The sequence below is a fragment of the Hevea brasiliensis genome, chromosome 7 (genome assembly GCF_030052815.1).
Source record: "Hevea brasiliensis isolate MT/VB/25A 57/8 chromosome 7, ASM3005281v1, whole genome shotgun sequence".
NCBI classification, from domain to species: Eukaryota; Viridiplantae; Streptophyta; class Magnoliopsida; order Malpighiales; family Euphorbiaceae; genus Hevea; species Hevea brasiliensis.
Window position 1 is genome coordinate 2268544 of NC_079499.1, and position 26316 is coordinate 2294859.

Sequence of the window (26316 nt, forward strand, 5' to 3'; positions counted from 1 at the left end):
CTCACAAATCATCCATCCAAATGAATGGAACATTCTTCCCGGTCAACTTAGTTAGGGAGCCGCTATCCCGAGAAATCTTGTACAAAACGCTCAGAGTAGCTTGCTAAACCCGTAAAACTTCGCACCTCGATGGATCGTTGTAGGCCTAAGCCAATCGCCATTCTGACTTCAATTTTCTTGGGATCCACTTGAATGCCGCCACTAGAAACCACGTGTCCCAAGAATGAGATGCTTTCTAGCCAAAATTCACATTTTGAAAATTTGGCATATACCGTGCTCCTCAACGCTTGCAACACCATCCCCAAGTGCCACACGTGTTCTTCCTCGGTCCGAGAGTATACCGAATGTCATCTATGAATACGATGACAAACGGTCCAAAAATGGCTTGAACACCTGCTCATCAAGTCCATGAAGGTCTTTGGTGCATTAGTGAGTCCAAAAGACATCACCAAGAACTCATAATGACCATATCTTGTCCTCGAAAGCCGCTTTTGGACACGTCCTCATTCCCGATTCTCAATTGATGGTAGCTCGACCGCAGTCTATCTTGAAAAGAATCTAGCTCCTTGGAGCCGATCAAACAAATCATCGATCCGAGGAAGTGGATACTTGTTCTTCACAAATACCTTGTTCAAATTGCCGTAGTCGATACACAACCTCAATGACCCATCCTTCTTTCTCACAAATAGAACAGGAGCACCCTAGGGTGAAGTGCTCGGACGTATGAAACCCTTGTCCAAGAGCTCCTGTAGTTGCTCCTTCAGCTCTTTCAATTCTGCTGGTGCCATCCTGTAAGGTGGCATCGATATGGGGTTTGTACCCGGAATAACATCAATGCAGAACTCTATTCCCCTTTCTGGTGGCAACCCTGGAAGCTCTTCAGGGAAGACATCCATGAATTCTCTGACAACAGGAACATTTTCCATGCTGACACCTTCTACAGATGTATCTCTCACCAATGCCAAATACCCTTGGCATCCACACCTCAACATTTTTCTGGCACTAATTGCTGACACCAAATTATATGGAGCCACGCTCCTGTCACCATCAAAGCTAAACTCTTCCACACCAGGTATGTGGAAGTATACCTTTTTGTTCCTGCAGTCTAAAGTGGCATAGTGAGTTGCCAACCAATCCATCCCCAAGACTACATCAAAATCCATTACTGGTAGAGGAACCAAGTCTGCTGGGAGGATCTTTCCATCCACTACTACTGGGCTACCCGGAAAAACCATATCTACATCTATGTTGTCACTAAGTGGGGTAGCTACCGACAAAGGGCATTCTAAGGTTGTAGGGTTTCTACCCAACCTCATGGCAAACACAGGGGAGACAAATGAGTGCGTAGCACCCGGATCTATCAAAACACGAGCCTCATAAGAATGTACTGTAAGAATACCGCCACAACCGCATTTGAAGCTTGAGCATCCCGTGGGTCGGTGAAAACCCGAGCTTGACCCCTACCCTGAGTGGCAGAACCCTGACACGCACTACTACCTCATGCTCTGCCTCCAAATCCACGTCCCCCGTGTCCTCGGCCTACGCACCACCGAATCGATCGCCATGTTGGAAGCACCGGATACAATCGCCGAGGAACATTCGCATGTAACCACTGTGACCCCATCTGTGGCTCGCTGAACATGGGGCATTCTCTAGCAAAGTGACCCGGTTGGCCACACCTGAAGCATACTCCTGATCCCATCAAACAAGGTCCTGAATGTCCTCTTCCACACTGTGCACAAGGTGCCAAGGAGGATCCTGAACTGCACCGTAACTATCAGACTTCGAATCTGCTGGATCCGCACCGGTGCAATCCTCGTGGTCGGTTCAAAACCACTTCTCTTGCTCCTACCCTTTCCTCTGTAATTACCCGCCACCACCGTCCGGAGTACCCATGGAAGGGACACACAGGAACCCTCTGCTCTGTTTTCTTTGCTCTTCCGCTGTCATCCACAGCATAGCTAATCTCAATCTGTCTGGCTCGATCAACCACCACATCAAAAGACTGATCCGACATCATGGCCAGGTTCGCATACCTCCTGTCAAGCCCCTTTAGGAATCTTTTCACCTTCATAGTCTCAGAGATCTGCCGTAGGGGCATATCTGCTCAATTCGAAATTTCAGAGCATATTCATCTACTGACACGCCATTCTGTCTTAAGGCCTCAAAGGCCCACTGCTTCTGATCTCTGAAGCTTTCTGGCACAAACCGATTGATGAAAAGTTCCACAAACTGAGCCCATGTCAAACCCTCCATCCGGGGTAACACGTAGTCATTCATCCATTGCCTAGGCATGGGCCCCATGACGTGCTGCATACATTCTATCAATCTTCTATCACCAATCAGTAATTACTCGCCGTCTGCGAGAATCCGAAACCGATATGCATCGTCGACACATCATAGGTACCGTGCACCAACTTCTTAAAATTTATGATCTGCTTGTAAGGTTCCTCTTGGTGCAAAGGATCGCTGCTGCTGTGGAGGGTGGACCATATACTGCGCCATCATGTCGATGGTTCTCTGCAGACCAGCTAGAGTAGCTGCCATGGGGTCCATGGGACCCTGTGCCATGAAAGACTGTTCCTGAACTGTGGGTAGCTGCTCTTCTACTTGAGCAGCTCTAGGCCTCCTACCCCGCCTCCTCGGGGCAGGCGCCTCATCCTGTGCCGACACCTCGTCAGGCACATCTGGTTCTGGTGCAGTGGCAGCTCTCCTGCTTCTACGCATTTTCCTGAAATTCAGCAGCATTAGCCCACAAAATTCAAAACTGCACATTGCACAGCTCTATAGACTCATATTTATACATAAAATATGGAGCAGAAACTAGAAGCAAAGATGACAATGCAAGACGAATGTGGACCCTATTTTTCCGCATGTGACTCCTATTAGACTTTTCCCAACACTTTAGACAACATTCCCTAAGAATCTGGAGCCTAAGCTCTGATACCACATTTGTCACGACCCAACCTATGGGCGGACTGACTAGGACACAGGCCAGCCTAAAGCCCCCGAGCCCCGTAGTAAGCCTTAACTATTCATTAACCCAACTCTAAGGCCCATTTGGGCCCAATATCAAGAAAACAACCGGACAGAGTCCGCCATAAAATGGACTTTCCAACAGGAGTTTTCGACTCACCCGACTGTAAACACAATAAACAATCCATTGGGAGCTCACCACCCTCCACATACTCATCAACATAATAATAAATGGGAGCTCGGCTCCTCATCCAATCCATCAAAAGCAGACTTAAAATCTTAATTTTACAGTTCCAACATGAATATAATATTACAGAACAAATTCAAATAATTACTGCTAACACATGCGGAAATTCTAGGAGTAAATAAAATTACACAATATCGATAAACCACCTGCGAAGTATAAAAGCGAGTTAACCTGAATAAATATCCTCCTGTGGCTCTGTAAAATTTTTGAACAGAGTGAGCGTTCGACTCGAGAGTAAAATATCAATCTTAACTATAATCTCTATAACTATCTCAACTAATGCACCTGTAGAGTGAAATGCAACATAAACAACATTTTCATATCATAACATCAAAAGGTAATTTGGAGCACTCACACACCTGTAGTATCAATCATAACATATGGAGCCGATCCCTATACACTCTCTTAAATCCAACCAGTGCCACGAATTACTCAAGCTCGGACTTCCACTTAATAACCAAATCGAGGGTCCCAGAATTACTCAAGCCGTGACTACCCCTCGAAGGAACGGGTCCCGAATTACTCAAGCCGTGACTACCCCGCCCTATCCATAGTCCACACCATATCACACGCACGCCAACGCACGCATGCTGCTCCAAATTACCACAACAACATCCATGGCATATTAATGATTATGAATGCAACATAAATCGTGCCTAGAGTTTAACTAAATAAATATATGCATATAAGTGATGCATGGGCATCTTGAACATATAATAATATCGAAATTACAATTAAAATTAATATTTTACTCACGGACTTGACGACAAATTACCGTGGCGGTGGGCGGAGGAAGAAGGCTATCGGCTCACTGACAATCATATTACATTTATTTAATACAATCTGACTCAACACAAACAAAGAAAAAGACCAATTACGTCCTAAGTCGTGTCGAAAATTCGGCAGAGTCTCCCCTATACCTAGGACCTACCCAACCTGCAAAAGGGTTCAAAACACACTTCTATACTCACAATCCATATATCAACAGTTCAATCATATCACACAGCCCCTCCTGGGCCCATCAAATCAGTCATCCATCACAATACGCAAAATTTCAATTTAGTCCTTATTATTGATCATTTTTGCAAAAAACCGCCCAAATAAGCTCTAAAAATTATAAAACTTTGCCCCGCGGTCCTTAGCAATATTACTAAGCTATTGCAAAAAGAATCGTAATTTTCTAAGCTACCACGAATATTTTATGGATTTTTAATCATATTTAAGCACTAGAAAATTACGTAAAAACTAGGTTCGGGTTTACCTTTGCCGATTCAGACTTCGGGGACGCGCTCGGGACGTCTGACAATGGGGGGCTAGCCAAAACCTCGGTCCAATTCGGGGACTTTTCCTGAACGGTGCATCGCCCGAAATTTGCGAACCGGTCAATTGTCGAATTTCCGCGAATCGAGGATACCTACACGAAGCCCATAACACGGGGGTTAGTACATAAATTTTTCAGAATTTTCTAAGCTCATTTAATGCTCGAAAATACACTGCGAAGTTCCGTGGGACCCATCGAAAAACGGTGTCGAAAAAATTCGAAATTTATGTCGTTGCGAAGCTCTCGACGAATGGAGCGTGCTGGTGGCCTCGATTTTCTCGTGGGATTCACGGTTTTCGAGAAATCTAGCCCAAAAGTCGAAATGGGCTAAAATCTTCCCGAGCAAAAATTGGACAATCCGCTCGATGGATTTCGGCGTTCTTGGTGTCTATGGAAAGCTCTCGCCGAGTAGATGATTTTGGACACAAGACCCGGTCCAATTGGTGGCCGGATCGGCCGGATTTGGCCGAGGAAGTCGAAGCGGCGCGCGCGCAGGGGGGGAGATCGCGGGCGTTTTTAGTAGTTATGGCGGCCGGTGGGTGGGACCGGGAGGCGCGCCGCGAGAGGGAGGCGGGAGGCGGCGGTGGCGAGGGAGGAGAGAGAAAGCGAGAGAAAAGGGAGAGGACGCGCGGGAAAGAAAAAGGAAGAAGGAAAAGGGCGGTCCGATTCGACGGTCCGATCGATCCGATTCGGTCGGCCGGTTCGATTCGAAATACAAAATTTTGAATTTTTACTCTGCCTCGGGACCGAAAACGAGGTCCAAAAATTCCGAAAAAATTCCGTAAAACTCAGAAAAATACGTAGACTCCAAATATATTTTTAGTTTTGCCACGTGGTCTTTAAATTAATTTTTAAAAATCATCAAAGTTTATATTTTCGAAAAATCGAACCCGATTTTTAAAATCCGAAAAATCTCAAAAAAATTCCTAAAATTTAAATAAAATTAAAATATCAAAAATACTCATAAATAATAAAATTTGGGGTGTTACAAAAAGTACTTGGAGAGTCTAAAGGACATAGACCACCCTCAAAAGAGAGATGGTGGTGGAATAAGGAAGTACAAAAGGCAGTGAAGATAAAAAGGAAATGGTATAAGAAATTACCTAAATGTGATAATAATGAGGCATATGAACAGTACAAGATACCAAAAAAGAGGCAAAAAAGCTAGTTAATCAAGTAAGAGCGCAGACCTTTGAAAAGTTATATGAGAAATTTGAAACTTGTCACGACCCAACCTATGGGCCGGACCGGCACTAAGACCTGGGCCAGCCTAAAGCCCCCGAGACCTGTAGTAAGCCTAACTATTCACTAACCCAACCCTAAGGCCCATTTGGGCCCAATTTCAAGAAATCAACTGAACAGAGTCCGACCATAAAATGGACCTTTCAACGGGGAGTTTTTGACTCACCCGACCTGTAAACACAATATATATATATCAATTTGGGGAGCTCAGCTCACCCTCCACATACTCATATCATCATAAAAATATATGGGAGCTCAGCTCCCTCATCTAGTCTATCAAACATGCATATCATTATACGTTTACAGGTCCAACATGATAATAATATTACAGATCAAAATCAAATAAATACTTCTAACACATGTGAAAATTCTAGGAGTAAATAAAATTACACAAATATTGATAAACAACCTGCGAAGGAGAAAAGCAGGTTAACCACAATAAAATCCTCCTGTAGCCTGAAAAAATATTGAACAAGAGTGAGCGTTCGACTCAGAGAGTAAAATATCAATTTTAACCATAATCTCTATAACTATCTAAAACTAATGCACCCTGTAGAGTGAAATGCAACACCAGTAATAATTTCACATCATAACATCAAAAAGGTAATTTAGAGGACTCACGCACCTGGTAATATTAATCATAATATATATGGAAGCTGATCCCCTATACAGCTCTCTTAATTCCAACTGTGCCAGCGAAGAACTCAGCTCGGACTTCCACTTAATAACCAAATCGGGGTCCTAGCGAAGAACTCAAGCCATGTCTACCCTGAAGGACCGAGTCCCAGCGAAGATCTCAAGCCATGTCTACCCGTCCTATCCATAGTCCACACCACATCACACGCACGCCAACGCACGCACACTGCTCCAAATTACCACAACAACATACATGGCACTTTCACAGTTATGAATGCAACATAAATCATGCCTAAAGTTTATCTACATAGATATATGCATATAAGTGATGCATGGGCATGCTTGAACATATAATAATAGTGAAATTACAATTAAAATTAATATTTTACTCACAGACTTGATAACGGTCACTGTGGCGGCTGGGCGGAGGAAGAAGGTTGTCCCGGCTCACCTGACAATTACATTATAATTATTTAAGACAATTGACTCAATAAAAATCATGAAATGACCAAATACGTCCTAAGTCGTGCCGAAAATCCGGCAGAGTCTCCCCTATACCTAGGACCTACCCAACCTGCAAAAGGGCTCGAAACACACTTCTATATTCACAATCCATATATCCACAACTCAATCACATCACACAGCCCCTCGGGCCCATCAAATCAGTCATCCATCACAATATGTAAAATTTCAATTTAGTCCTTATAATTGATCATTTTTGCAAAAACTGCTCAAATAAGCTCTAAAAATTCTAAAACTTTGCCCCGCGGTCCTTAGCAATATTACTAGGCTATTGCAAAAACAATCATAATTTTCTGAGCTACCATGAATATTTTATGAATTTTTAATCCTACTTAAGCACTAGAAAATTACGAAAAAAAATAAGGTTCGGGTTTACCTTTGCCGATTCTGACTTCGGGAACGCGCTCGGGATGTCTGACAATGGTGGGATAGCTAAAATCTCGATCCAATTCGGAGACTTTTCCCAGAGTGCTGTTCGCCGGAAATTCACAGCACTGACAATCGCCGAATTTCCGCGAATTGAAGATACCTACACGAAGCCCACAACACGGGGGTTAGTACATAAATTTTACGAAATTTTCTAAGCTCATTAAATGCTCGGAAAAATACTGCGAAGTTTCGTGGGACCCACCGAAAAACAGTGTCGAAAAAATTTGAAATTTATATCGTCGCGAAGCTCTCGACGAGTGGAGAGTTCTGGTACTCTCGATTTTCTCGTGGGGTTCACGGTTTGCGAGAAATCTAGCCCAAAAGTCAAAATGGGCTAAAACTTCCCGGGAAAAAATTGGACAAACCGCTTGATGGATTTCGGTATTCTTGGTGTCTATGGAAAGCTCTCGACGAGTAGATGAGTTTAGACACAAGACCAGGTCCGATTGGTGGCTGGATCGGCCGGATTTCGGCTGGGAAGACGAAGCGGCACGCTTGCGCGTCGCGTCTCTTCGAGCACCGCTCCGCTGCTCCAGCGTTCGGTGGCCGACTACTGGGATGGGCGCCATGAGTGGGTGGCAGGGGAGGCGGCGGCGCGGCAAGGGGAGGAGGGAGGAGAGAGAAAAAGAGAGAGAAAGGGAGAGGGGTCGGGACGTGCGGGGAGGAAGAAGGAAGAAAAAGAAAAGGCCGGTCAGATTCGATCGGTCCAATTCGATTCGGTTCGATTCAGGATACAAAATTTTGAATTTTTACTCTGCCTCGAGACCGAAAATGAGGTCCAAAAATTTCAAAAAAATTCTAGAAAACTCAGAGAAATTCGTAGACTCCAAATATATTTTTAGTTTTGCCACTTGGTTTTTAAATAAATTTTTAAAAATCATCAAAGTTTATATTTTCGAAAAATCGAACCCGATTTTTAAAATCCGAAAAATCTCAAATAATTTCTTAAAATTTAAATAAAATTAAAATATCAATAATACTCATAAAATAATTAAATTTAAAATTTTGGGGTGTTACAAAACTAAAGATGGGGAGAAAGATATTTATAGATTAGCAAGGAGGAGAAAAAGGAAATGTCAAGATCTCAATCAAGTTAGGTGCATTAAGGATAAAGAAGGAAAAATGTTGGTGAAAGATGAGGACATTAAAGAAAGATGGACAAATTATTTTAATGATCTCTTTAATAATAGACAAAATGGTAATAGCTTGAATATAGACTATTGAACGATAGAAAAGAATGTGAATTATACTAGAAGGATTAGATCTTTAGAAGTAAAGGAAGCACTTAAGAGAATGAAAGTGGGTAAAACTTGTGGACCCGATGGAATACCAATTGAAGTGTGGAAGTGTTTGGGAGATATGAGAGTGGCATGGTTAACTAAATTATTTAATAAAATTTTAAACTCAAAGAAAATGCCTGATGAATGAAAGAGGAGTATTTTAGTAACTATTTTTAAAAAAAAGGGAGACATACAAAGTTGCTCGAACTATAGAGGAATTAAACTCATGTGCCATACTATGAAGTTGTGGGAGAGAGTTGTGGAGCATCGACTACGTCATAATACTTCTATCTCTCTCAATTAATTTGGCTTCATGTCAGGTTGTTCAACTATGGAAGGGATCTTTCTCATTAGAAGCTTGATGGAGAAATATAGAGATGTGAAAAAAGATCTACACATGGTTTTTATTGATTTTTAGAAGGCTTATGATAGTGTTTCAAGAGATGTCTTATGGAGTGTGTTAGAATAAAAGAGGGTATCTATTAAGTACATACAAGTGTTGAAAAATATGTATGAAGGAGCAACTACTATTGTGCGCACAGTGAGAGGGGACACAAGAGATTTTCCGATCTCAATTGGATTACACCAAGAATTAGCTATAAGCCCTTGCCTTTTTATATTAGTTTTAGATGAATTGACGAAACATATACAAGAGAATATTCCTTGGTGCATGATGTTTGCGGATGATATTGTTCTGATAGATGAGACGCGAGAAGGAGTCAATAGAAAGCTAGAGCTTTAGAGAAGTACTCTAGAGTCAAAGGACTTTAAGTTAAGTAGAACGAAGACAGAATACATGCATTGCAAGTTCAGTAAAGGCCAAACTGGTGATATAGGGAATGTGTTAGTTTGGATGGAGTGGTATTGTCACTTTAAATATCTCGGATCAGTCCTTCAAGTAGATGGGGGATGTGAGGAGGATGTTAGTCATAGGATTAAAGCCGGATGGTTGAAGTGGAGACGTGCCACGAGAGTTTTATGTGATCGCAAGATTCCCAATAAGTTGAAAGGAAAATTTTACCATACAGCTATACGACCGGTTATGTTATATGATAGTGAGTATTGAGCACTGAATGAGTCGTATGCGTTTAAGATTAGAGTTGCAGAGATGAGAATGTTAAGGTGAATGAGTGGCCATACTAGACTAGATAAAGTCTGTAATTAGAGTATTAGAGAAAAGGTAGGAGTGGTGCCAATTGAGGATAAGTTGAAAGAAGGAAGATTGAGGTGGTTTGGTCATGTGAAGTGTAGACATACGGAGGCTCCAGTTAGACAAGTAGAGTACATTAGGTTAGAGGATAGACAGAAAAAAAGAGGTAGACCTAAATTGACTTGGAGGAGAGTAGTACAGCATGACCTAAAAACATTACAAATTTCTGAGAATTTAACCCAAAATTGTTTAGAGTGGAGAAAACGAATCTATATAGTCGACCCTAAATTTTTGGGATAAAGATTTAGTTGAGTTGAGTTGAGTTTTCTCGGTGGTTTTGACGTCATACTTAAACGAAAGCACGTTTCAAGGGTTGGTTCTGTACAGTGTACAATCACTCATTGTCAGTAAATGACAGGCCGTTGAACCGCGCATAATGTTATCGTTAAATGGTCGGCGGAGCAAGTCAACGACATGTCGTCCGTAACAAATAATCAATAGCGGATGGTATACATGTAATCAATTTTGAGACTTCTTCTTTTTCCCTCCTTTGCAGCTTGCGGTCGCTTTCAGTCAAAACCAAAAAGCAAACACATGGCGTGGAGAATGGACTCGCAAATCTAAGCGCTAACAGCCCCCAAAGGCTTTTCCTTTTTGCTGCAAAAATTGCATAAATCATGGCGAATGGTCAATCTTTAGATTTATATCAGATGGGGTACAAGGTTTTGGTAATATTTTGATTTCCCGGTATGAAACAATGGGCCAGGCTTTAGGTATACCTGATAGTGGGCGACTAATGCAAAGAGATCCACCTCCAGTCATCGATCCTAATGAACCACTGGACAAGCTTCTACTGAACAAAAGATTCCGTCAGTCTTTTATGGCTTTTGCTGACAGGTTTCTCTCTTCTCCATAGTTAATAGAAATTAATACTCACTTAACTTGATATACGTTGGAATTACCCAGCTTCATGGTATTTTCTTGAGAGATAAATTAGGCCTTGGATACTTCTCCACAGATATTTTTCATACTTTATTTTTCCCTTGGAACAATTTGGAGATTCGAGAAGCTTGAGATAAAATTTATAACAAAATGAGGAAGAAGAATCAATATTTTAATATAGTTTTTACCGTGACTGCAGTTGTTTGGCTGGGGAGAGTGTTCATTTCTATAGCGAGGTGCATGAACGTGGCAAAATCCCTATAGATGACACAGTAAGAAGGATCTATATGGCACGGCATATTATTGAGAAATATATAGTAGCAGGTTTGTAATGTCAAAAAGGATCAATATTTTGTATTCATTTGCATTAAATTCATTCACATTTCCCCTTTGCTTAAAGTATACTTTATATCTGACAAATACAGTTGTCCTTCTAGGATAGGCTTACACCAGAGATAGGGATTTGTTAAACTAGTAGTGTTGGTGGGCACTTTGGAATTAGGAAGTCAAACAATGACGATAAAGTTTTATTGAATTCTCTTCTGATCTTCACTAATTTTTCCTTCTCAAATATACTTTGTATCTGACTAATACAGTTGTTCTTCTTGATAGGCTCACACCAGAGATAGTGATTTGTTAAAATAGTGATGATGGTCAGCACTTTGGAATTAGGAAGTAAAATAGTGAAGAATCAAGTTTTATTGAATTCTTTTTTTCCAGCTAATTTTTCCTTCTCATTTTAAATGTGCAGGAATGCACTTCTGTCTGATACTTATTGATCTTTCCACTATACAGGTGCAGCGATGGAGGTAAACATATCTCACCGAACGCGACACGAAATATTGACTACCATTGATCTAGCACACCCTGATCTTTTTAATAAGGCAATAAAGGAGTTGCTGCAGCTAATGAAAATGGTGGGTTGCTTAGGTGAATGAAATTGTTATTAGACTCCTCTTTGAATTAATATTGAAATGTGAATACATATCTGAAGCAACTTTTTCTCCCTGAAGAATTTGGCAAAAGATTACTGGTCATCCATGTTTTTTATCAAATTCAAAGAAGAAGCCAGTACGAGATCGAGTGACCATGACCTGGAACAGATGGCAGGTTGGAACTTCTCTCCTAGATTAAGTTCCGTGCATGGTACTGATGATCCATTCCATCAAGAACATCTTGTGAAGGGCGCTGGTTGCATTAATAATGATTTGGACGATGCAACAAGCCAAGAATTGTGAATATTGTGCTTCTTTATAGCAAATTTGATTCAGGGAATGAGTACGGCATACCAAGTGTAACAAGTGATGCAATTCATAGTGAACCATCAACGTATGATGATTCAGAACATGATGAATGCACACAAAATTAGAAGTGAAAAAGAAAGGATGAGTAGAGAAAGGAGGTGAACTCAGCTGCCTGTTAAGGTTGGAAGTTAATGCGTTTATAGCATTTATACAGACGCAAGAGTAATTGCTCAATGTATCTATCTCTGGTGTTGAGGGAAAAATGTGCATTATTGTTTAACCAATATTAGCAAACTATTTTGTTAGTGATAAGGCCATCTACCCAGCCTGACCTCAATGATTTAGTCTGGATAGGGACACTTGAAAGTAACCCACCTCCCAAGGTTTTTCATGTGGCCCAGTGAAAAATGCTAGATAGCAACAAGAGCCCAGGTGGAAGAGAAGTCTTGTTTTTTTGGAAAATGTTGCTTTTAAGTTTAGCATTTTGATTGCAGCAGCTTCCTTGATCCGTCCAGGTCATGTTCAGTGTTGGTGCTGCCATCCTTAAATATCAGAGGGTAAATAGCTATTCTCCTCTTTGAAATTTAGAATTTCATAAGAATTCAATTTGATTGATTTTATTTTTATTAGTTTTTATATTTAAAAAAACAATAAAAATTGTGTGATTGTATGAAAATTTTTTTTACGCCATTATAATCATCATAGAGCTGGATTGATGATATAGAAAGTAATTGAAGTCTTGAACATGTAGAATTAAACATGTTTATTGTGAAAGAAATGCTGGTACAGATCAACTAGAATTGGTGCTAATAAAGTAATAAGATAGATACACAGGATTCTGAACTCTGAACAAATGGTGGTCAGTGGTGAGTCACCCATAACAGTTAAAAGCTGGAGAGGGTCGTTGGCATGCAAATTAATCCACAGTGACGGGGACCATAGCCAATTAAATGCGATTTCCTGTTTAGGTGGGCAAGTCCTTTATATGCCTTAAGGTTGAGAATTTATTCTATGTAACAAATATACTGCTATCATTTATTATGATGGAACATTTTTATGAATACATCTAATAAGTTAGACCTCACATTTTATTAAAATTTATATAAAATTAATTAAAATATAAATAATAAATATATAAATTTATATATAAATATTTTATATTAAATTTATTCTCATATAAATTTAAACTTTCTATAATTATATAATAATTTTACTTATATTTTAAATTTTTTTATAAAAATTTAGAATCTATTTAACATTATCGTTAAAATTATTATTAAAAAATTATTTTTTTAGATATATTAATTGTATTAGTTAAAGTGTATTAAAAATAATTTAAAATTAAATTTAATAAATTTTAATAATAAAAATATTAAAATAATAAAATTATTTTTTAAAATTATTTTTTAACAGCATCTTTAATAAAAAAAAGTAAATTTTAACCTTTAATTACAATACCAAACAAGACTTTAGAATTAGGTCCGACCAAAAACTAGATCAAAACTAGAACCGCCTTTTTTTTTTTTTTAACAGTAAACTAGAGCCACAGCTCAGTTACTAAGAAATTTGTCTTTAAATTCAAGCAAAATATACACCCACTGCTCAGTTACTAAGAAAATGGCTTCAGCATGCATCAACCACCTTGCAGCCCAACCCTTGTGGATTCTTCTAGTCTCATCTCTTGGCTTTCTCTCCTTCCTCAATCTCTCCCTCTCTTTTCTCAACTGGGTATATGCAACATTTCTCAGGCCACCAAAGAATCTGAGAGAAAAATATGGCTCTTGGGCGCTCATCACAGGAGCCACAGACGGTATAGGCAAAGCCTTTGCTTATCAACTAGCTCAAAAAGGTCTAAACCTAATACTAGTGAGCAGAAACCCCAGCGAGCTCAAAAATGTCTCAAATGAAATCCAAGTAGAGTCTCCAGATAGCAAGATCAAGACTGTGGTGTTTGATTTTTCCAGGGAAATGCAAAGTGGGATCCAACTTATAGAAGAGGCCATTAAAGGGGTTGATGTGGGTGTTTTGATAAACAATGTGGGTATCACATATCCTCAAGCTAGATTCTTTCATGAGGTGGATGAGCAAGTTTGGATGGATATAGTTAGAGTGAATTTGGAGGGCACTAGTAGGGTTACAAAAGCAGTTTTGCCAAGGATGCTTGGAAGGAAAAGAGGTGCTATTGTTAACATTGGTTCAGGAGCTGCCATTGTTGTGCCTTCACATCCTCTCTTCACCATCTATGCTGCTACAAAAGCGTAAGAAAGAATGAATCCTAACCCTAACTCTTTTAACAATTTGCTATATCCTATGCTTACTCCTTAGATTTGATGGGCCAACAGATTATCACAAATTTAAATCTTAATTAAAATCATATAAATAAAAAAGAGAAATTATATTAATTATTTATTGTATTCATATATTTAATTTGTGAGTAAATGTGTTTAGGGTTTAGGAGTGGGAAAAGTGTTTAGAAATGTAGATGGATGGATGTGTAAAGGCCAAATGGTACAAAACCACTCACCACGCATGCAATTGTCAGATTTTCTCAATGAATACTATCCTCTTTCAGAGTCAAATCTCATCTTCTATTGCTATTCTCAAGAATATATGTAATCTCTGAAAATTTGCAGGCTCGTATTTATTGAGAACTTACTAGGGTGAATATTGTAATGCAGTTATATTGATCAATTGTCAAGAAGCTTGTATGTGGAATACAAGAGCTGCGGGATTGATGTGCAGTGTCAGGTATTTATATACATTAAGTTGAATCATTTGTTATACGTTCAGCATATAGAATGATGATTTGACAAAGGTATTGGGTTGATGCTCACTCAGGTGCCACTGTATGTTGCAACGAAAATGACATCAAAGGTGGCATCGATAGAGAGATCATCATTGTTTATACCATCGGCAGAAGGCTATGCAAAAGCAGCTATCCATAAAATAGGGTTTGAAGGACGGTGCACACCCTACTGGCCTCACTCCATTCAATGGTTCTTCTGCCACCTCCTTCCTCACTCTCTTCTTGATTCTTGGCGTCTCTCCATTGGCATCCGCCGCCGGGGGAACATTATTACTTGATTATGTCTATATATAATCTATATATTATTAGATAAAATTATTAATAATAATTACAATCTTTAGCTTGTACTGTAGGACTTGTTGGCTGCTATTTTTAAACTATACGCATTAATACATATAAGCTTAAAAATATGAAATAATATATATTTTTAATATCAGTTGGACAATATTATTTTCATGTGGGTGTGGGTCATATTCTTGAGACCACTAAAAAATATGAAGGAAAACAATGGCTTATTGGCAGTAATTAATCAGAATCAATGCCCCACCAATCGAACTGGCAAGCAAGGCTCTTGCATTCAAGCTCGCATTACAGGATGGTGGGTCACCAGAACTTTGTTCAACTTTTCATGAAGTTGACGGGTTCATTAACACAATTTTGTTTGCAGACCAAAAAGAAAAGAGGCTGTCTGTCAACTGCATTGAAATTAAGCCAGATATATATATAATTAGTATTTAATCTTGCAATCCTCTAATTGAAAAGGGAAAATGAACTTAGTAAAGAAGGTCACCAACCTATGTGAAAGCCAGTCTTTAGTCGTTTGATTACTGATGATAAAGGTATCTGAACCGAATCAGTCCTATGAACCAGAACTCAAATCAATTAGGATTTGTAATTTAATCTGACAAATAGGTGAACTGAAGTGATTCAATTGTTTTGCTCAGTTTGATTGTGAATTGGTGTAATCAGGGAGTCTAATCAATGGATATTTTTGTTTTAGGTGTTAGAAAAGAATAATTGAATCCAAAATCTTATAAAAAAAAATCTTTAAAGGCATAACTGATTCAACTATCTTAGTAATCATATATTATTTATTTTAAAATATACATATCTTATTTCATAAGAATATATATATATATATATATATATATATATATATATATATATATTACATGAACATTAAAAAATAATTGCAAATTTATATGATTTTTATATATTACTCATTTGATTTTAAATAACTAAAATTTAATAAATTAAATTTATTTATTTATATTAATATGTATTATATTTAATTAATTTTTCAATAATTCACTAGACCAACCACATCAAAACAATCTAGCCATTGAAATTGAAGAATCTAAGTTTATATATATATAAACCAAAATATATAACGAATGATTCTGATACCATTTGATATTAACTTAGAAGAATTACAATAAAAAATTAGCTTTAAAATTAAAAATTTACATTCACATATGTTCCAAGTTAAAATTTCATTTTTTAATTTTTTTTATGGATTATATTTTTAATGTGGAATACAAATTAATTAAAAAAAAAAAGTAACATTTCTAGGCGAAATAATAAAAGCTTTTCCTACCCTAAAAATCGAAGTTGGTGACTCGCTTGGTTTTGGTCTGCTCTCTGATCATAAAAATGACAGTCGGAGGTGATTGTCGGCGCTTGTTTCTGTTTATAAAAACTTAGAAAGGCACACAAAATTTGCATCTAATTTGATCTTCTTTTTTTTTTAAGAAAAACAAAATCTATTGTTGCTTAGGAACATGAAATATTAGTTGAATGGTTAATTTTTATAATTATAATAATTAATTATTTAAAATATTTGCACTTTTTTATCAGATTTTATTGATATTATTTTCATAAGCTTTTAGATCACAAAATTTTTATTTTTTATTTTTAAATCCCTTTTGGCTTAGCTTTCAAACTCAATTTATTTATTTATTTATTTTAAAATTATTGATTTTTTTCATAAAAAATATTTTTTTTGATGAATTATTATTATTATTATTATTATTTTAAATAATACGATTTTATCGTAGTTAAAGCCAGAGCAGCAGCGGGGTCAAGATGAGCGTAAGGGAAGGGGCAGACTTATGTTCTGTTGTGGCTGTCGTCATTTGTAGTTAAATCTGGTGGTTTTCAGCTCATCTACTTCGCCGCCCTTCTTCTTCCCATTTCAAATCTTAATAAATCTCCCACTCTCAACTGTTTCTGCCTAACCGTACTTCTTATTTGTTTCACTCTATCCTCTGTTTTCCTTGTTAGCTCATCTTTGCGCAGTCGAATCTCACCCATTCCTTCCAAGCTCAAGAAACCAATATATTTCTCAGATCTCTCTCTTTTCTTTTTAGATCGAAGAAAACGCTTACTATCCAAAAATGGAGCTTTGTTTTATCGATATGCTCAAGGATCAGCCTTCCTGGCTTCTTGTGCTTTTCATTCTGGGTTCTGTATCAGTTCTGAAATACTTCTTCGCTTTCCTTAAATGGGTTTACGTCAATTTCCTCAGACCCGCCAAGTATCTGAAGAACTATGGATCATGGGCTCTCGTAACGGGACCTACTGACGGTATTGGCAAGGGTTTCGCTTTTCAATTGGCTCGAAAGGGTCTTAATCTGGTTTTGGTTGGTCGAAATCCCGATAAGCTCAAAGATGTTTCGGATTCTATTCAGTCCAAATATGGCAAGGTCCAAATCAAGAATGTTGTTGTTGATTTCAGTGGCGATATCGACGAGGGCGTTAAGAAAATTAAGGAGACCATTGCAGATTTGGATGTTGGTGTCTTGATTAATAACGTTGGGGTTTCATATCCCTACGCGAGGTTTTTCCATGAAGTGGATGAGGAGTTGTTGAAGAACTTGATTAAGGTAAATGTGGAAGGCACGACTAAAGTTACACAAGCTGTTTTGCCTGGGATGTTGAAGAGGAAGAAGGGTGCTATAGTTAATATCGGTTCTGGTGCAGCAATTGTCATTCCTTCTGATCCTCTCTATGCTGTTTATGCCGCCACCAAAGCGTAAGCATTTGTTCTGATGTGTCCCAGTGATTTAAGTCCTTAACTAGAGATTTGACTGGGTTAATCTTGTTTATTTTAACGGTCCAAGTACTTGTCTTTTTGCATGTTTACAGTTACATAGATCAATTCTCAAGGTGCCTTTATGTTGAATACAAGAAAAGTGGGATCGATGTGCAGTGTCAGGTACTGTTTCTTTATTTAAAAATATTTTGCTAGTTTCAATCTTTGCATAATGGTTATATGGTTATTATTTTCTGAGAATTCTTTAGAACTGATGAGGTGTTCTGGGTAAGCTGAGTTTATAGCTCATATCTAAATGACAATGAATATTCATATTTCTGTTTACATGGGAAATTTGTAAAGGGGTTGCCTTAACAGAGCAGATACTTTGATTCTGCCCTGTTTTCAATTTCTTCAGAAAGAAAGGAAAATAGGTCTAATCAAAACATGATTTGCTTATTAGAATTTCAGATTGATTTTATTTGTTTCTTGTATCTCTCTTAGATCAATGTAAGTGACTAGAAAAAGAATGTCTTCATCTACGCATGACTTAAATGTGTTTCAATTTTCTTTTGATATCTCATATCAAATGAGAAAGAATATTAGTATATGCTTTTTACATGAGAAATTTGTTAAAAAAAATATTGCGTATTTGGATGACAATGGATGGAAAGATGCCTATAGGTACTCTGCTTAGGCCCTATCTTTATTCAAGATTAACCTCTGGGAGAAACTATTGCACACCTGAAGTAATGGATTGATAGAAACAAGGCAGATACTTTGCCTTGTTCTGTTTTTACACAGTCAATGTTTCTTCGGTAAGAAAGGAAAGTTGGTCTATTCAAAACCAGATTTGCTTATTAGAATTTTGGATTGATTTTATTCATTTCTTTTATCCAAGGCAATAATTTACACTTCAAACATGATTCTGATGATGGGATTTCCTAATTATAGTGATTAGATAGGGGTCTATCTTTTGTTCTTTCTTGGATCAATGTAAGATACTACAAAGGGAATGCCTTCATTCACACGACTTAATTGTAACTGAATTGTGTTTCAGTTTTATTTTGAGTGTTAGTTTGATATCAGTGCCCTACCTATCAAATACCTCATAGTTGTTAGCCATAGCAAATGCAACCCACCATATTCTGAAAGGCCATTGATATCATAACGAGCTCTTACATGATCGAATGATATTATGCAAAATGCTATATATAATAAAAATTTCTTTTTTTATTTATTAATGGACATCTTCTTTGTTTTTCTTCTCCTTCTTTGGGATGTCTTTATTGTACCTAAAGATTTCACCAATGATTATTCCCTTTATGTCAACTGCCTAGTGTGAATGATATGGTAAGCATAGATGATTTGAGTTGTGTAATGAAAAGGCCAAAAATATAGGTTATTGTTGTTGCTTTTCCTGCCTATGCATATAATTTTTCTTTTTTTTTTTTTGGTTAATTGATGAAGGTGAAAGTTTAGCGTCCCCCAGTTAGAGTCTGCTGATGTAAGTATGTGCGTAGGAGTTATTTGTATGATTAGACTTTAAGCAGATGAACTTTGCTGCTACAGTGAATTATATGAATTCAATTTATTTTGCTCTGTGCTGTTGTAATCAACCAAACAATTTCTCTATCTAGGTTCCACTCTATGTGGCAACAAAGATGGCATCAATTAGGAGATCTTCCTTCTTTGTTCCATCAACAGATGGCTATGCCCAGGCAGGTTTGCGCTGGATAGGATATGAACCTCGTTGCACGCCTTATTGGCCCCATTCTCTTCTTTGGGGTTTGCTACATGCACTGCCAGAATCCATTATTGATGCATGGCGACTCCGCTTTTGCCTTGGTATTCGAAAGAGAGGGCAACAGAAGGATTCCAGGAAGAAGGAATAAACAGTACTAGCTTGTATTAATTGAGTCAGGGTAGCTGATCATGATAGTTTGTTCGCTTTGTAGTTTGAACACATGGAATTTAATCTTTTGCATTATCTTTCTTACATTTTCTTTTGCATTTTAGCACTAAAAACAACAATTTTCCATTTTGCATTGCATGTCCTCTTGTAGAGCAGTTGCAGAACATTAACATGCATATATTATCTTGAACTTCATTTCATGGGGTCCATTGGTTTTCTCGAGACATGGTTCAAGCAGTCTAGGATTGATTATTCTTCCAAGAGCCCTCACCTGCATAAGATAGGCCAAATTTATTTAATGCATGCATGGTGTATAAATTGAAGAATTCAATCCTTATATTGAAATAACATTGGAACAAACCTGAAATTCATGCATTTTCCCTGTCTCCAATAATTGTTCATGCAATATAGAAGACCTGCAATTATTATTTTTATTAAATTATTATTTTAAATTATTTTAAATTGTATCATTTTTATTTTTATTAAAATAAAAAAATAAATTAAAATATTTTTAAGATTTAATTTTGATAGATACTTTAATCTGTCAGTTTATTTTTTAAATATATTTTAATATATTTCATCGATTAAATAAGTTAAATGGGAAAAACACTTTTTTTTTTTTTTTATTTAAGTGCAATAGCAATTGCATTAAACAGCCAAAGAGGCATCCAAAGACAACTAGCTTTTGAGCTCCTGAGGGAGCACCACTATCCAGATACAAGGAAGAATGGTTTTAAAGCTAAGCTTTGATAAATAATCTGGTTCTCTATTTGCCTTCCGGTTGACTAAGAAGAAGGATGAATGCGTCTTGATAGCACTAAGGGAAGCTTGAATCTCCCATCTTTGCTGTTTCTGAGAGTTCACAATCATCTCATATAGAATTGATGAATCAGTTTCAATGATCACTGACTGAGCTCCCATAGAGTTAGCTAAATTTAAAGCACTCAACATAGCAGTCGCTTCACCTGCAAGAGGAGAGGAACAATTAAAGTTCATAGCATTCCCATCTAGAAGATGACCATTAAGCTTCTTACAACAACTGCTGCCGTTAGCTTCATTCCACGCTACATCACAGTTTTAGAAAGCCTGTAGGCAAAGGAGTCATAGTTTTGAATAAATTAGTGTTTCATCCTTAAATTTTATTATTATTAACATTTTTATTCTTTTATTTTAAAATTAAAATAAGACATATACAAAATTATTAATTTTAATAAGAGTATTTTTAGTATTTTTTTAAAGTCTAAATAAATAAATAATTTAAAAACATGCAGAAAAATTAAAAACGTTTGATAACATTAATTAAAAAATTATTTGTTTTTAAAAATAAAAATATAAAAACTAGAAAGTTTTTCAACCTTAACCTCATGTTAGTCACAGCGGCTCAACTGATCATTTGTCCTGCGCGCGTGCAAGAGTAGGAGTCATTCAATCCGGTGTCGTTTGGTCTTTATTTTATTTTGTTTTATTTTATTCCCATTACCGTTGTCCCGCCATACAAATGTGAAGAAACGTAACAGTTCGCCGCTGAGCCAACCGCTAAATCTAAAACCCTAAACTAATATTTCTTTCTCTACACACACGGTGATTACCAGAGTCATGTCAATGGCGAAACCAAGTTCAACCCCCGACTCCGATGATACAACGTCTTACCACTCCGTGTTCATAGACACCGCCCTCGACACTCACTTGGCTATGATCATCTCCGGCACCGACACCGTGTCCGATCTCAAGCGTAATCAATCATCCCTTCTATTCATATGATATTTTTACATTTTTAGCCATTGAACATCTCATAAAGCTTCACTTTGTATAGTCTTTTTCTATGTTTACTTACAGTACAATGCCTAATCAAATCCCTTAGCTTTTCAATTGAACCATCCGGTTTATATTTCGATGTGTAAATTTGTTATATTTGATGTTATCGATGATGTGTTTGTGCTTTATAATTCGCAGAGAAGATAGTGCATCAGCACCCACTTTGCTTTCCTCAAATTGGAGATATTAAAATTCATTCTTTAAAGGTGTAGGCTTTTGTTGTGCTTAGAGGCTGTGCTTGATTGGATTTAGATATTTTTGAAAAAAAAAAAATTAATCATTTTGTCAATATTTTCTATATTTTCTAAACCTCAGGTGAAGCGGAGAGGGTGCTATTATCATTTATGCGATTCTATGTTGGTGAAAAGTGCTTTTCATGGGGTTAATAAAAGCTGGTTCATTAGTGTCGATGCGTCTAGTGTAAAGGAGCATGATGACAATTGGCATTTCCTCAATCCTGATTCTAACAACATGGTTGCTTGCATTGGCATCTCTGGCAATGGTTCTGTGAATGGGGTTAATCTTCTTGCTGATGGTCATCCTGGAAAGTTGTCCAATGTTATCGATAAACAGCACCTGAAACAGAAGGTCCCTGTTGCTGACCAGTTGACTTTGGGTGTTGCTGGGGATGGGAAAGATGTTTTAAAGAATTTGGAGATAGGAGTTGAACAGATGGGTGACAATCGTGGAAAAGCTAAATATGTGGACATCAACTATAGGTCAGATTCTCATACACAGGAGAAAGACGATCAATGTGATAATGAAAATGAAACTCAGAAAACACCAATTGGAGGCCGCAAAAACAGTTCCAACACTGGTATTGATGATGTGCAGGGCAGCTTACTGCCAGAAAGTGCTTTAGAAACTGGATCTCATACAAAGAAAAGATGTAAAGGCAGAAAGAAAAGAAAACATCCTGTACATGACCTTACTTTAAAGGAAAACGATGCTTCATTATCTCAGTCTGGTAAATATGAATCTCAGCAAGAGACTATGGTGTCACAAAGTTTTCTGGAAAATAAAGGTGGAATATTTATGCTGGATAACTTGACAGGAAACAAGAATATTATTGATAGGCCAGGCATGGTTCCATATTCTGATGCCAATAAGGGGATGGATTCTCTAATGCAAAGGGCTGCTGTTCTAAGCGACAATACTGGAATGCCAGGGAAACATGTTGGAAGCATTAACGAGAAATCAAGGAAAAATTGCATTGATATGCAAAGTTTTAAATCGGTGGAAGATGCTTCACAGTCAAAGCCAGCAACAGAGAAAAAGCGTAAAAAAAAAGAGGAAAAAAAAGGTGATAATGATTTTCCGGAAGAAGGTCAAACTTTGATTTCTGATTCTAATAAAAAGATGCTTGAGACTCCCACAATCTCTCAGCACTCTCTATCGGACAAACTGAAAAATATAAATGCCCGTTTAGATGGTTCATCTACTCACACTCCGCAAGTTGTCCATTTGCCATCATTAGATCCAACCAATGAGAAGAGGAAAAAGAAAAAGAAATCATCAAGTACTCTTAATAAAGAAATTGTTGCAGCTCCTTCTTCCGGGACAAATGTTAGGGAAGAGAATTGTGGGGACCCCAGGGATCTGGGAGAAGAATTTAATGCAGAATTTGTCCGTGGACAATGCATCCAGGGTGTATTAAGTTCTGAGCCTGGTGCACTCTCTCTGAAAGAAAAGCATGGTAATCCTCTCCATGAAGAAAACATAAGACCCTCTTCCCAAGGTGAGTGTCGTGGATTCTATGTGTATGCTCATTTATACAGTTGCTCATTTCTCATTTTAGAGTTTTCTTTTTCTTCCTTTCCCCATTGATCTGAAGAAACTCAAGAGTGATAAGAAGACATCGGCTGATATTCTTGTGATCTTTTGTAGAATTTGATAGAAGCAACAGAGAAGCCGGCAGTGTGGAAGGCAGAAATATTGAAACTGTGGATCCTTCAAAATCATCAAAGAAAAGAAGGAAGTCCAAAAAGGCAAAGGACGTAATGGGCGGAACCCCATCCATATCTGTTACAGAACAGCTTAAAGGTTCTGTTAGTATTGCATCTCAAAATGAGCCTCATAAATCTGCCAATGGAGATCGCTCTGGTGATAATGTTAATGAGCAGGAAAGCAATATACCTCCAAAGGACAGGAAAGAAATATCAGAAATGGATACAATTAGTACTTCTTTTTTGGCTACTGATAAGGAAATTGATGACGTAATCCAGAATGTGGTGGAATCAGTGCAGCAGATCAGAAAAGGTCAAATGGATTCTGAAAATATGGATGGGACATCAAGAAAGAAAACTAGGAAGATGCAGAGTTCAGATATAATGAATTTTGAAGAATCTAAAAAAGAAAATGAGAATGTTGGTGATAAACCTGCAGCATTAGCTGATAACATAGGGAAGATAGCTGAGGTGATGAAACAAGCTAAATTGGCAAGTAGAGATTCCATAATTCAATTAAATGGATCAAATTTGGATTGTGAAAAAGATATTAGGTTTGAAAATGATCCTCGCAGAACTCAATCTTCCCAAGTTGAACCACGTAGACTGGAAAGCAACAGTGAGGGAAAGTGTGTCAAAGCTGTTGTCAATGGTAATCCCCCTGAAAGTGGCCATGCAAATGGAGATACTGATGATGCGGAAGTTTCATGCGAAAGTAACAGGATCAACTTTAATGATTGTTTTGTGGCTATTGTTGGTTCTGCTGAGGTGCTTGTTGATAGAGAAACTGAGACAAAGAGAGTAGATGGTAAGATGAAAGCTAAAAAGAACAAAAGGAAGCTTGATGCACATTCTCATGGTCCTTCACCTGACCTACAGAGTTCACAGAGGTTAAATGAGAAATATGAAATTGGAGCAAAGCCTCAAGGTGACAACTCTAGTTCTCTAGAGCTTCAGAGTTCATTGTCAAATGCAAAGTCTGAAAAGTTCATACTTCAATCAAACAAGGAGCCTGTGAATGCTTCTGAGAGTGTGGTAAAAGCTTTGCCATCTAGCAACTTCAAAGAGTTCGATTCTGTTCCTGAAGATGCTAGAATGCCCAATGCTGTCAAGCCCTCTGGCACCAGTGCTCGTGCAAAGAGTAAAATGGCTGCATTTTCTAGCTTGGAAAGTTCTAAAAACACAACTTTTCTAAATACAAGAGTTAATGGGCATCAATCACCTAAGGATCACAATCATATGGATGGTAAAAGAACATCCACAGTTAATACTGGGGAAGTTGTGAATAACTCGGAAACTAAGAAGAGCTTAATAGGAGCATCAGGTTCAATATTCAACGAAGATAGTAATGAGGCTTCTTCAAATGAAGCTGATAATTCAGATGCCAGCACCAGAACTCCATCAGATAATTCATTGTCTTCTGACTATTCGGATGGAGAAAGCAATACAGATTTTGACTCATCACAAAATGGTAATCTGAAATATGTTTTGTGGACTTGTTAGTGCCTATTATGTTTGAGCAAAAAGCTATTGTCTGATCAATTGTGCTTTTGCAATGTTGTGTCTCTTTAGAATGAGTGAACATATAATGGATGCTTGTTTTATAATTTATTGCTGCCACTGTTAGATGCGCATCAGTTAATGCACGTTTGGTTTTGAAGGAAAGCCTTTATATGTGAACAGCTTTGAACAGATACTATATCTGGCATTAGTGTTATCGCTCATATTATATCATATCTTGTTTTTCACTTTTTTTTTAAATAAATAATGTGCTGAGCTTTTGTTTAAATTGAAATTTGCCACAGGATTTCACAGCAGGAAAAGAAAGGAGGGAGGTGGAAAAGCATTCACAAAAACATTGTAAGTGAGATCAAATATTCCTCTCATCATCATCAGTGGTGGACTATAGGCATTGATCATTTAATTGCGTTTGCCTTCTTCAATTCACTTTCTGTTCCAAACATTAGAAAGCAATTGTACACATTGATGTCTTTGCAAAAAGGTTGAATTTCTATGCTTCTTTCATAGGATCACTCTTAAATTTATCCTCTACCGTTCATTTAAGCAGCTCTTCTGGCATGACCTTGGATACGATTCTTAGAAGTTCAAGCAAATACAAGAAAGCGAAGCTGACAGCTTCTCAGTCACAACTCGAGGACATAGAAAGCCAGCCTGTTGATTTCGTCCCTGACAGTCAACCAAACCCTTAATCGCCCAATCATTTGTCATGTTTGATTTTATGTTCCTACAGGAGTTTTGTTTTCTTAGCGGTGGTCTGCAGAGGCCTCTCCTACGTTCCTGGAATTATTTTCGGCTGACAGTGAGGCATCAGGCAATGAAGTGAGATTTTTGTTCACCTTGATTGTGATATGAGAAGCATTGCAAAGAACATTGAAACGACCTGAGGTTGGGATGCTTCATGCTTGTTTCTTTGATATTGGCAAATATGAACTGTGTGCATATATGTACTCGGAACTTGTCAAGAGAATTCCAGTAAAAAAGAGAGAACTCTTCACTTCCTTTTTTTTTTTTGGGTGGGTTTCTCCAATTTTTTTTTTAGTAGGGAAAGTGGGCAAATGAGGGACTCGGACCTAGTTTTGTTATATTATCCAAACTAGATAAAAATTTTAGAACTTTATTTATTTGTGAATTCATAATTATAGATAAACATTATGGTGAGAGAGAATTATGATGAGAATATTCTTTTGTCTGCTAAAGACAAACAATTCATCTTTCTTATGAGTTTAGTTATCCATTGATTCTCTTTGGCTTTACGTTCATTCTACTTAACAAACCAAATATAAATATAAT

The 26316-nt window shown here is 37.6% G+C and overlaps 4 protein-coding genes across 6 annotated transcripts; all 4 read left to right on the top strand.

The window, feature by feature from the left end:
- The first annotated feature begins 10400 nt into the window (after nt 1–10400).
- Nucleotides 10401–12560, top strand: LOC110655424 (regulator of G-protein signaling 1-like). The gene is made up of 4 exons (XM_021811710.2): nt 10401–10700; nt 10945–11069; nt 11541–11662; nt 11759–12560. Exons 1-4 carry the CDS (start codon nt 10561–10563, stop codon nt 11981–11983), a joined length of 612 nt encoding a protein of 203 aa, XP_021667402.2. The 5' UTR covers nt 10401–10560; the 3' UTR covers nt 11984–12560.
- Nucleotides 12561–13512: 952 nt separating this feature from the next.
- Nucleotides 13513–15240, top strand: LOC110655468 (very-long-chain 3-oxoacyl-CoA reductase-like protein At1g24470). Its single transcript, XM_021811772.2, has 3 exons — nt 13513–14247; nt 14668–14737; nt 14828–15240. Exons 1-3 carry the CDS (start codon nt 13607–13609, stop codon nt 15071–15073), a joined length of 957 nt encoding a protein of 318 aa, XP_021667464.2. The 5' UTR covers nt 13513–13606; the 3' UTR covers nt 15074–15240.
- A 1627-nt stretch (nt 15241–16867) lies between these two features.
- LOC110655467 (very-long-chain 3-oxoacyl-CoA reductase 1) lies at nt 16868–19939 on the top strand. Its single transcript, XM_021811771.2, has 3 exons — nt 16868–17829; nt 17943–18012; nt 19470–19939. Exons 1-3 carry the CDS (start codon nt 17192–17194, stop codon nt 19722–19724), a joined length of 963 nt encoding a protein of 320 aa, XP_021667463.2. The 5' UTR covers nt 16868–17191; the 3' UTR covers nt 19725–19939.
- A 1281-nt stretch (nt 19940–21220) lies between these two features.
- LOC110655466 (uncharacterized) lies at nt 21221–26205 on the top strand. 3 transcript variants are annotated; one of them, XM_021811768.2, is made up of 6 exons: nt 21221–21476; nt 21698–21765; nt 21875–23297; nt 23447–24976; nt 25311–25365; nt 25571–26205. In XM_021811768.2, exons 1-6 carry the CDS (start codon nt 21341–21343, stop codon nt 25713–25715), a joined length of 3357 nt encoding a protein of 1118 aa, XP_021667460.2. In that variant the 5' UTR covers nt 21221–21340; the 3' UTR covers nt 25716–26205. The 3 variants fall into 3 exon arrangements, with proteins under 3 accessions (XP_021667460.2, XP_021667461.2, XP_021667462.2); XM_021811769.2 differs by having other exon boundaries at nt 21222–21476; nt 25574–26205; XM_021811770.2 differs by lacking the exon at nt 21698–21765 and having other exon boundaries at nt 21222–21476.
- The last annotated feature ends 111 nt before the right edge of the window (nt 26206–26316 follow it).